This window comes from Passer montanus, unplaced genomic scaffold (genome assembly GCF_014805655.1).
Source record: "Passer montanus isolate IOZ18808 unplaced genomic scaffold, ASM1480565v1 scaffold91, whole genome shotgun sequence".
Taxonomy (NCBI): domain Eukaryota; kingdom Metazoa; phylum Chordata; class Aves; order Passeriformes; family Passeridae; genus Passer; species Passer montanus.
This window is the reverse complement of record NW_024374479.1, coordinates 87,375-99,698: the sequence shown is the minus strand read 5'-3', so window position 1 is coordinate 99,698 and position 12,324 is coordinate 87,375. Positions and strand designations below refer to the sequence as shown.

The window sequence follows — 12,324 nt, the reverse complement described above, 5'->3', positions numbered from 1 at the left end:
GGGCAGTACACCAGTGTCAGGGTTGAAATTGATAATGCAACTCCAGTAAGGATAACAAACTCCAGTAAGGATAACAAACAGGAGGAACTGGAGGCCATTCTGCAGTAGAAAAGCTGTGAGACAAGTCACCATTACAGAAACATTTGTGACCTGTTTGACTGGAGTGCTGCTGTGTATGTTTAGAAGCTCTTCTGAAGGGTCAGGCGAGGAAGAGGAGGTGATAGGGTGGCTCTGTATATTACGGAGTGTTTCAGCTGTATACAGCTCAAGGACAGTTTGAGTGCCCAAGGTTCAGGGGCAGCTAACAAGGCAGATGTCCTGGTGAGAGTCTATTACACACCACTCAACCACGATGAAGAGGTGGATGAAGCATCGTATAGGTGGCTGACTGGCATTTCCCAATTAGCTGTTCTTGCTCTTTTGGGAGATTTTAACTGGCTAGATGTCTGCTGGAAACTCAACGCAGCAGAGAGGAAGCAGTCTAGGAGGTTCTTGGAGTATGTGGAATTTCCTGTCACAGCTGGCAAGGGAGCCTTCCAGGGCTGAAATTCCACTAGACCTGCTCTTTGTGAATAGAGAAGGGATTGGTGAGAGATGTGGTGGTCAGAATGTCCATCTTGGACATAGTGATAGAGTTTTTAATTCTTGGTGAAGTAAGGAACAGTGAAGTTAGGAACAAAACATCTGCCTTGGACTTCTGGAGGGTGGACTTCAGCCTGTTCAGAAAGTCTGCTGGGAAATAAAGAGGTCCAGGAAGGCTGGACATGATTTAAGAAGAAAATCTTATAGATGCAGAAGTGAAATGTCCCTATGTGCTGAGAGATGAACTGTTAGGGAAGCCTCACCAACAAGAAACTTTTGCTGGAACTCAGGGGAAATAAAAGAGGGTTCATGACCTTTAGAAGAAAGGGCAGGCAACTAAGGAAGTGTAAAAGATGTCATTAGGTCATGTAAAGAGAAAACTAGAAAGAAAAAAGCTACAACTCAATGTGTCCGCTGTTGCGAAAGAAACTAAAAACTATTTTTATAAATATATTAACAACAAAAGGAGGGCCAAGTAAAACCTCCATCCTTTTTTGAATGCAGGGGGAAATACTGTCACCAAGGAAGAGAAAAAGGCTGAGGTACTTAATGCCTTCTTTGTCTTAGACGGTAACAGTAATACCAGTAAGACCAGTTATTCTCAGAGAAAGCAGCCCTTGAGCCGGTAGACAGGGGTGGGGAGCAGAATAAAGATCCTGTAATGCAAGAATTCGTGACCTGTGAAGCCATTTGGACAGTCATAAGTCTATGGGACCAGATGGGATTTACCCAGGAGTACCGAGGGATTTGGTGGAAGAGCTCACCAAGCTGCTGTCTGTTATTCATTTATCATCAGGTCCCAGATGACTGGGGATTAGCCAACATGCTGCCCATTCATCAGGAGGGCTGGAAATTGGATCCAGGGAAGTACAGGCCTATCAGCCTGATCTTAGTACCTTGGCAGGTTATGGAGCAGATTGAGTGTGATCTCTTGAGTGTGATCATACAGCACATACAGGACAATCAAGGGATCAGGCCCAGCCAACACGGTTTAAGAAAGGCAGGTTCTGTTTGACCAATCTGATTTCATTTCATGACCAAATGACCTGCCTGGTGGATGATGAAAAGGCTATGAATGATGGAAAGGTTGTGTACCTGGTGGATGGTGGAAAGGTTGAGTACCTGGACTTCAGCAAAGCCTTTGTTACTGTCTTCCACAGCATTCCCCTGGAGAATCTGGCAGCCCATGGTTTAGGCAGATGCTCTCCCCTCTGGGTTAAGAACTGTCTGGATGGCTGGGCCCAGAGCATGTGACTGCATGGTGTCACATCCAGCTGGTGGCCAGTCACTAGTTATGTTCCCCAGGGCATTTTAATTTTAACACCCACATATAAATTTACCAAATGAACATGCAACTTCCCAATTATTAAGGCAGTGTTCACCAGCTCACTTACCTCCACGGTCCCGTGCAGCTAGATTCTGTCCTCTTCTTAGAGTAACATCCAACTGGTACATTCCAGGGTCCCCAGAGGGGAAATCTGCATTACTAGTTCCAAATGAATTTGTTCTCTGGGGAGGAAAAAAAAAGGCAATAGCTAATGTTACTACAAATTTCATATAAGGTATATGTATATAACCTTCTGAAGTACTGAACTAAGAAAAGGCCACATCCCATTCCCCCACCTCAGAGCTACTACCCAACATCAAGGAATCTGCCCCTTGATGTTGGGTAGTAGCTCAGTATGACAGTGTCATCAGTATGACAATTACCAAGATTCCTTTAAAAGCAAAACAAAACAAAACAAAACAAAACAAAACAAAACAAAACAAAACAAAACAAACAAAACAAAAACCAAAAACCAAACCGAAAAAACCAAACCAAACCAAAACACACAAATTAACAAAAAAACACAAACAAAAACAAAAAAAAACCCAAAATGAAAAAACCAAACCAAACCAAAACACACAAATTAACAAAAAAACACAAACAAAAAAAACCCAAAACAGCGAAAAAACCAAACTGGTTGAAAAATAATTATTTGATACAAAGGAGTTGGAAATTGATAGTCTTTAAGGTCCCTTCCAACCCAAATTACTTGATGATTTTATGAATTACAATTGCAATTACATTCGTATCTAGTCCTGGCCCACTAAAGCAAAATAAGTAAGAAAAACACAAAGTTAGAACTTATAGCATTATTTGGACTAGTCATTACCAGTATCCTCAAATCCTGTGTTGATTCAATAGCTATAATGTATGCATTGAATAACATACATAAATTAAGGTTTTGTGCTCTACTGTAGTACTTTGCAAGCTATGTGGGGCTTTTCCACAGAGTTTTGGGAGAAGCTGTGGCAGAAAAATAATCATAAAAACATTACATGCATCTGTAGTTCTGTATGCCAGGGCAAATATTCTGAGATTAGTTATATGTATAGAATGTGTCCTAAGAAAATACAATAAAGGAAGTCAGAATGCAAGAAACTCTCCAGTCCTCTGGAGTACATGAGCAATAAACACATTTCTGTCCAAAAAACAAAGTACAGTAATTATATTTCTTAGTATACACAAGCTTTTGCAAAAAAAAGTTTTTAACATATCTCTCTAAGTAGGAGAGAGCACACACTTGGAACACCACATTTAATTTTAAGGCTAGAAAAATCAAATCAATTATACATTCACAGTACATACAAGAACTTCATCTGTTACACACTTTGAACACTGTATTTAAATATGCTCGTGCTAGGAGCTAAAAGCTAAATCTTTTAAGAGTAGTGCTATTAATATTTTATTATGTGATTACAGGTCCTCTGCAAGAAAAAAGATTGCATGACGGAAATATCTCAAGATTACAAACTTATTTTTCAAGAAAGAAACCACAGCTTCCTTGCCAGTTCTGCTACACATTGCTCTCTCCACCTTTCTCCCATGCCACTATCCTCCCTTGTTTTATCACAAATTAAAAACTGTCTTATGATCTCTTCTGCAAAAAGCAACTACTGCAATCATACCAGTTTATTAGTTGTTTCTTACAAACACAATAGGTCACCTACAAACAACGAATTGCCAGCACAGGGATTTAGACTCTTAAGTTTTTCAAGGACTGAAGGAAGTAAGTTTCTTACTTTTACCCTCCTTTTCATCCTTCGTATTGACTCAACCTGTTTCTATGGGTCTGCGTAACAGGTTTTTTAATGAAATCATTTAACCATTTAGAGCAATTCCAGTTCCAGAAGAAACTAATAGTAGTTACTGGGTGAACACTTCCTTTTATCAAGAAGCAGACAAACCAGTCAGTGTGCAAGTACCCACCAACATCTCTTATGATTGTACGCATATGCAAAGATGTAACCTCCTCAAAGGAACAGGACACTAGATTGTACTGATGAAATCAGGACTTCTGCTGGAAATCACACACAATGCACTCAAACACTTCATATGGGCCAAAATAAATCATCCTTGGCTGATACCAAATGGAATAGGATGTTATTGGATATGTGGGAATAAAGCCCATAAAGTGTTGCCCCTAGGCTGGAAAGCAATTTGTACTTTCGAAGCTTAGTCCCTAACATAACAATAACTGATAAAGAACAGGTGCCCTCAGGACTATGGATAAGGAGCTATTTGGAGTGTACAAAATACACGTTAAATGCTGTAACTGAGTGACCAACTAAATTTTATAGCTTTGTATGGTGGTTTTTAGCCTGGCTAGGAGCAAGTGAATTAGAAAAGACAATAGTGGACGTTTTTCTGCTACCATAAAATATATAGAGAAAATCATACAATAGATGTCACTGCAGAAAAAAGTTAAGAGTTTGTCCCGTGTCACTTTACAAAAACAAATGGCACTAGATCTTCTCTTGACATCACAAGAAGTATGCACTGTCATTAACACCAGTTGCTCTGTATACGTTGATCAAAATGGTAGCGTGTCTACAGATGCCCAGGAAATCTGGAAACAAAGACAAATTTGACAATGCACAGGTCGAGATGACACCTCCTGGGGATCTGAAGAAATCTGGATCAAACTTACTTCATGGTTACCCATCTGGACTTTAAAACATGTTCGTAATTGTCACCATAGTAATTGCTCTGTGTGTTTTAATTTGCAGTGATTCAGCTGTTGTAATGTCTTACACTATAAAGTGAAATATAGATGTTTATGGACAAGCGCCCTTAAGGAACTTAGTCTCAAAAGAAGGGGAGACTTGATAAAAACAGTGGAACAGAACAGCATATTACTCTCATAAGGACAGTCAAACAGAACAGCACAACGTTGGAGAAATAGATAAAGGATGTAACTTAGGCAAACAGGACCTGTGCAAAACGCAAGCAGGATGCCAGCTCAGCTCTGCAAGGCTGGCAAAGCAGAACAATACTGTGCTAACTCAAAAGCTGGGGTTGAGGAAAAGCCACCTAAAAAGAACACCTGACACTGAAGACCACCAAAGAAGACCTGAGAAGGACCATATAAGGACTTTGACAAGAGGTGTAGTATGTAAAATACAGTAATACATATACATTACATAATCAGGGATAGGTGATGAATATGTAATCATTGTTTATGATAAAAGCTCTGTTTACGTGACGTTCAGGGCACTTGATTACAGGAAGGATTCTCTGAGTGACCAGCAAAATGCTAATCACTGAGAGGATGAATGCCTGATTTCTAATACTCAAAACTGTGTTAGAAGAATGTTTCTATCTGGCCAATTTTGGTATGAGGAATGAGACACTTTATGCTGTCCAAACACTGGAATAGGTTGCCGAGGTGTGTCTCTGAAGACCCCTGAAAACTGCTCTGATTTTGTCCTGAGCAATCTTGCTCAGAGCAAGGGGTTTGACTGATCTGTCTCCAGAAGTCACTGCAAACCTCATCCATCCTGTGATTTTTTTTTATTATTGATTTGAAATGTCATAGTAAATAAAGTATATGCTGACCTTTGCTACCTTTCCTCGATGAACTGTTTTGTCTTCCCCTTCTGGTTGCCCTCATATGTGAGAGCTGCAGGTGGCATTCAGAGCTACAATCCCCTCCACCCCTTAAGAGAAGAGTATGTTCAAGATACGAAGATGCACATAAATACTGAATTTTTAAAAATAAGCTTATATATATGCTTTGCATTTATGCTGCAGTGCTTATAAAAGTTGTAACCATTCCCTGAACATTTCAGTCTTTCTCTGTGAAGCAACTCATTACTTTCAAAGGCACATCAAGCCATACTATGTATGACTCAACAAACATGAAGCTGCTTTCTACATATACTTGTAGAAAGCAAGTTACCCGCACTCTGAAAAATCCCAAATATGATCTTTTTCAAAAATGAATAAAGCATAATAAATTCAAGTCATCATGAAACAAATCAGATCTGACTTTCAGAAGAATTATTGCAGAATTACTCTGTTTCCAAGACAAGGAAAAAGACTGAGCAGTTCTGTGCCATTTTGGTTTTAAGAAGATTTTTGGAACTTCCATGGCTTGTCTGAGTGCATTTTTGCAAGTACACATGTAGTGCACTCACAGATACATGATGCATGCACAAAGTAAAAGGGGAAATAGAAGCAGGGTCTAAGGGGGTGAAAATAACCCTGAAAATACAAAAATTACACATTTCTTTCCTGCCAAAATCAGACCCTAAATTTCCAAATTTATTGAATTGTTAAGCATTAAAATTATACCCACATTTTATTTTTCCTGTTTTTCCCAAAGACTAAGTCTCAGACAGATGCAGCACTATTCCAATTTCTGGCAGCTAGCATTTCTGTCACCTCTAGAAAAACTTGCACTATCACACAAAAAAATTCTCTCACTTGCCTGAAGAGTGCAGAATTACACAGCAAGTGATGTCAAACATGGCAGATGAAAGACAATTCAATAAAGAACCAGACAGACGTGTCACATCCAAATCAAAGATGATCTGTGAACAATTAGGCATCTTCATTTCAAAATATGATAAATACCTGAAGTCAACATAAATGCCATATATATTGTTCACTTGAAAAAAATAATCTCCAGTCATTGTATTTAAACTTAAATCATTCATATTTTCACTACAGAAAACAATACTAATATATTCCTACCTCAATTTTCCATATTATTAATCCCAGTTATTTATATAAATACATATAAATACATTTTCCATAGCTTGGGTTATCCAGAATTAGTATTTTTTATTTAAATTATACGACAAAGTTATCTTTTACATTTTAGGAAGTATATCAGAATGCGATACATTTTGATTTAATGTTAAAGTAAATACAGCCATAGTATCACTATCAGTAAAACAACACTAAACTGCTTCTAAGATGAACTTCCCTAGTGCTTTGTGTCTCACAAAGATATCTGCAAATCTGAGCCTTCTGAGCTGGCAACTACTCAGCAATACTGCTCACCTCCAGCTGGTAGCAACAGCTCTGCACAAATATCATTTGACTGCTGCTGGAAACTGCAGCTACTCAGAATGAAAGTAACACAAATCTTGCTTCAATTTAGCTTGAAACTTGAATATGGAAAGTAAAATGTGTTCCCTTAAAACCTCTACGTATCTTTTACATTTTGCAGTCATTTCAGCTTTACAGATTCAGAAAACCCACAGCAGACTACAGCGAAATGGGTAAAATTTCTTTCAGTAGTTCATATTTTAAACATTTAAATAACTGATTCAATAAGCATCACTAATAACTGCAATGAAACACCAAGACTTCCCTCAACAGCATCTTGCTGGAAAAGAGAAGGATTTGGTAGAACTCTAGCCTTGGTCAGTCTTACACCTTTTTTGTAATTTTATCTGTGTTTATAATTTCAAAATTGTGGAGTTAAATATCCTTCTGGCATTCACTTCAAAGCTAAAAAAGGTAATAATTTTTTTTTTAATCACTCCTAAGGAAAAAAAGAATATATATCAAAATCACTATTTTCAGGAAGAAATAATGATTTTGGAAGGATCTGTGTCGCTTTTGTGGCTTTACACACCAGATATTACCCATACCCATCTCATTTAAATCCCTCTAGGCCTCATTTTTCACCACTGGAAGCAGCATAGTAATTCTCCCTTAGTTTGCAGATGAAAGGCAGAGCACTCAAATTATTGCTGTGAGAGGGTTCACAAAAGGACTAGCACATTTGCTATCCCCCTGACTGCAGCTCTGGAAAACAATTAACACATTTTTAAGTATCACATAACATTGCTGTCCTCCTTTAAAGGCATTTTCAAAGAGCCTCACCATTTTCCATAGAGAAAAAGCAAAGGTGTTTGGAGAACAAAGATATCCCCCTTTTGACTGATGCCTCATTAACTCCCCATCATCCAGTCAGCTCCAGCCACAATTCTCCTGGGCCCTCATACTAAGAACTTCTCCCAAAGCCACTCATTACTGTTCTTCCATGATAGCAAAGGGGCAAAGCAAATGAGTATGGACTGAGAAGCACCATCCAGAGTGATGCTGATGGATGCTTGGATAAAAATGTATTATACCAAGAATTCCACACTGCAACGTACACACAACGTTGATACTATCCACAACAGTGAGTCTTTTGATTTCCTTTTCTTTAATTTTCATAATGTGCCTGTCTCCTTAGTTTCTAAAGACAAATGATGATGCATAAGAATGCTAAAAAAAGTTTTGTAAATTTGGTTATTTTGAAACCCTCCTACTACGGATAAGAGATCAGTTATTTGGAAGGTAAACCACATGTCACAGCACTTTGGTATGAGAAATTAAACAGCACATAATGAAAGTGTGACACTGAGAAAGTGTGCTTAAAATGTGCATTTTCTGCTAAAGTTCACAAAATAAAAACCCTTTCTACAGAATGCATGTGCACATTTCAGGCAGATTACTTCACTTTTGAAACAATCATCTGAAGAAGTTCATAACTTATGTTATAAATGAATACTCCAATTTAATAATTAAAGAAATTTATTAAATTATCAAAGTATAAATTTGGAATAAGCCACAAGCAAGTCGACTCTGAGCCAGGCAGTCAGGGTTGGGGAGACTCAGGATTTGGCCTCTATTGCACCAAATTCCCCGTGGGTCTCCAAAGATTATTTCTATATATAGTTTTGCAGGCTTTGGAAGGGGCTCTTCTTTAGCATATTATTGTATTTGCCAGAACCAGTGGATAATTGCTGGAATCCTGTCAGGTGAAAACCTTCCAGGATAAACTGATGATGCCTATCAATATGCCTCCTGCTGGAGTCTTGTCAGATGAAAAATTTTTTGGAATATATATCTCTGGAGACAGTGTCTTCCTGGTGTTTAAATTTTTATCACTTAGTCTGTTGTCGCTGATGACGCCTATCAAAATGCCTCCTGCTGAACTCTTGTCAGTTGAGAGAAATCCCTTGGAATATACATTTCTGGAGACAGTCGCCTTCCTGGGGTTTGAATCTTTACTACTTAGTTGACTACTACTTGTTGCCGCCACTGGTTTTAGAACACAAAATGCTGGGGGTTTTTAAAATTTCATTTAGTACGAATTATTTTATAACATATATTACAATCCTTCCCCTTTTATATTAATTTATTAATTCATGCTTGTTGTGAAAAGTTTCACCTAGTTCGTTCATTACACATTTTCAAATTAATTTTTAACACTTATACCAAGAAATAACAATCTGTGGTTAAATACACCTCAATCTATTCATTTGAGTAAAGCATGCAAGTTCACCTAAAAGACTGGAACAATTTATTTCACTTGTTCCACTTACACACCTGTAGTATTATTTTTCTTCAGAAAGCTATCCTCATGAGTAGCATCCAGTTTCCCAGAGTTTGATGCACCATTCAAACGAAAAATACCAGCTACAAGAGCTCTGTAATGGTACTTCCTGATTTAACACTCTAAATTAATACGGAATTAATGAGATAGGTCTTGTTAGAATTGGTATGATAAGGGGAAAATAAGATTTTGTTGATGAAAAGAAAGCAATTTTAACACTGCAATGTTTTATTAGGAGGATACAAGCATACTACATTAAATATTGAAAACATATGTGCTGTATTACTTTTAACTCGAGAACTCTGTTTAATGGGATAGCTTTTTTTTTTTTAATTTCACAGAATGCAGAGACTATCACTGCTGGTGAGCTACTCTTCTCATCACAGGCAAATTTAGCAGCACCAGGACTGCTCTGTTTGCAGCACAGCAATTTTTCAGGCTACAGGTAGAAAATGCCATCAGACCAATCCTCCTTCCTTCCTTCATTTCATTGCCAAGAGACAAATTGGCAAGAAAAACCATTGTTGACAACTGTTAACTAGAAATAATGGCACAAAAACTACGACGCATCTTTGAAATAATTGAGGTGAGTTAACTTACTAAAGCAAATTTCCCTATGCCTTGATCAATGCCTCTGGTTCTTCTCTGCCTAATGACAGCATACTAAATTCTCTTATAAATAGTTTTAAGGCAAAACCTGACCTTGGTTGTTCAATAAAGGGCTGGTTTGATACTGGCCTGTTTACCATGTGGTTTAGACTGTATTGTGTTTAAGACTCCACCACTAATTTTAAGACAGTGTTTTAAACTTTTGAGGAGAACTGGTACACAGTATTTAATAAATTAGTATATTTTGTCAACTTGAAATGTCAACTTACGTGTAATTTTTTTTGTTTGTTTTTTTAATCTAGCAAAAATAGCCTTTATGACAACTCAGTAGTGGAGGAACAATTTCAAAACTTAATAAACTGAAATCACCCTGTCCTATTTTTAATACTATACATTTTTTCCTGTGACCAGTATAGATGTACTAAAGTCTGAAGAGTCATCCTAGAATCACACCTGACATTTGCTACAGTATGAGAAAGTGAAGCTAACAGCAATTGTATGCCTCCATTGCTTGCAGAAAGGAACAAATAAATAGAACCTATAGAAAGAGCTGTCTCCACAGCAAATTTCTGTGTTCATTCAGATGGAAATGTAGTTCCTATCGTTTTCACCAGACATAATCTTTTCACAGCTTCATGTAACTTAATGTGTAAACATTTTACAAAGGAGACAAGGGGGTAACATAACAGCATATTCCTCCTGAAGACAAAATTCACTTTTTGCTCAAACTCAAAAATATGAATCTTACAACAAAATTCATGTTGTGAGCAGTTGCACTCTAAAAAGAGTCACCACATCCCAGGCTACTCAAAATGAAAGCATCTTTTCCATAATGAAAAAAAAGAGCATGAAAAGAGCATCTGTTCCTTTAAAGCACTGCTGAATTATGCAAATACAAAATGCATTTTGATACATTTAAAAGTTTAGTCTAAACAGGGCAGTGATAAAAGTTAATGGAGTGCTACTTCTTTATTATCTTTTTAAAATTACATTTACTTACTCTCAATTAGGAATTTAGTTTCATTGCTCATGCATAGTGGAAGATGATACAGTATTTATCCTCAGCTCCTGGAATTATTTCTCCAGCCCCTCCTGGATTACATACATTTAAACCCATTCTAGAGCTTCATTACAAAATCAGTTCCATTCATACCTGTGAGACAACCAAATAGATCTTTCACTGATTTTGGTTGCACTGCAACCTTGCTGTATAAACCAGGCAATCTGCTCAGTATGCCTACAGCCAATGCAATACCATGCAAAAACCCCTAGCTAGCCATGAACAAAATCAGAAGCTCAGAACTCGGCACAGATTAACAATTCATACTGACACACACAGAAAAGCCCCTCAGGCCTAAAAATGTGAATTTTTTTTTACATTGCCCTTTGTTGATCTCTAGAACTCCACAGTGACATGTAAATGGGAAGAGCCAATTCAGGACAATACTTGCAATTTTTTACATTCTCCATAAAGACATTCTTGGGACTCTCAGTCATCACGCAAACTCTTTTCACATCTTTACACAAATGGGATAAGGAAACCTCATCATGTGAAAGATCTGGCAACATTTTTGGCACAATTCACATGCCATTTCCTTGGGGATTTTTGTTCCTACCCTCTGGCTTGGAATACTTACAACACGCTGTTTTTCTTGTCATTTCCTTTGGGCAGATCTCTTCTGTGTATTTCTTCTCCCTACTCTAATATGTCTCATGTCATAAAAATTCTGGGCAGAAGAAGTCTATTTTGATAGTAACATGACAGACATGCTACTGCAGCTCTTTAGATTTACTTCAGCCATTGTATGGAAATTACAGCTTTCTTCCTGTAATTGAAGAGCTAACTTTTTGCAAGTGGATTTGACAGTCAGACCCCTAGCTTTTTCCTCTGACAGCACAAGTCACAGGATTTTGCCCTGAAGGCCTGAAAAAGTCAGTCTGCCCTTTAGTAGCACAAGTGGAAACCACAGCTAACATTCAACAACACAAACTCAGATTAAGTACTTACTCTTTCCATAATAAGAAGCACATATTTTATTTGAAATCTCTGTCTCTGTTCCTATCACCTACAACATAAATCTCTTAACTCAGCTGAGTAAAATAACTAGAGATAACACAGTAAAGAGCTGTTGAAATGTTTATGGAAATCATACTCCTGGTAAAGAATGCACCCTAATACAAACAGTATATAGAATTTATTGATTTTATTATATGGCCCCAAATGAGATTTTATCTTACAAGAAATTATAGTTCTATAAACACAGTCTTGAACACCACCGATTCTCATTTTTAAAACTCACAATTTTGAAATGTATCAATAAATACTTTTAACCCTGCTGTAACTCCCAGCACCCGATGCATGAAGATGGAGTTCAAGTCAGTGCAGAAAATTTGAGGATGAAAATTTGTATAAAACATATGTACACTTCTATGATTTCTTTTTTCTGTCAAAGTCTTTATTAACTAA

At 37.4% G+C, this 12,324-nt stretch overlaps 1 protein-coding gene across 8 annotated transcripts in view; it reads right to left on the bottom strand.

Moving 5' to 3' along the window:
• The window catches only part of MCTP1 (multiple C2 and transmembrane domain containing 1), a 215,445-nt gene that overhangs the window by 155,144 nt on the left and 47,977 nt on the right, over positions 1-12,324 (bottom strand). For all 8 annotated transcript variants that reach the window (XR_005626156.1, XM_039695677.1, XM_039695678.1 and 5 more), the window contains exon 2: positions 1,977-2,091. Coding sequence is in view for 7 of the 8 variants with exons in the window: in XM_039695677.1 (XP_039551611.1) it covers positions 1,977-2,091 (115 nt within the window). In the remaining variant the exon portion in view is untranslated. The remainder of the gene's footprint in view (positions 1-1,976; positions 2,092-12,324) is intronic.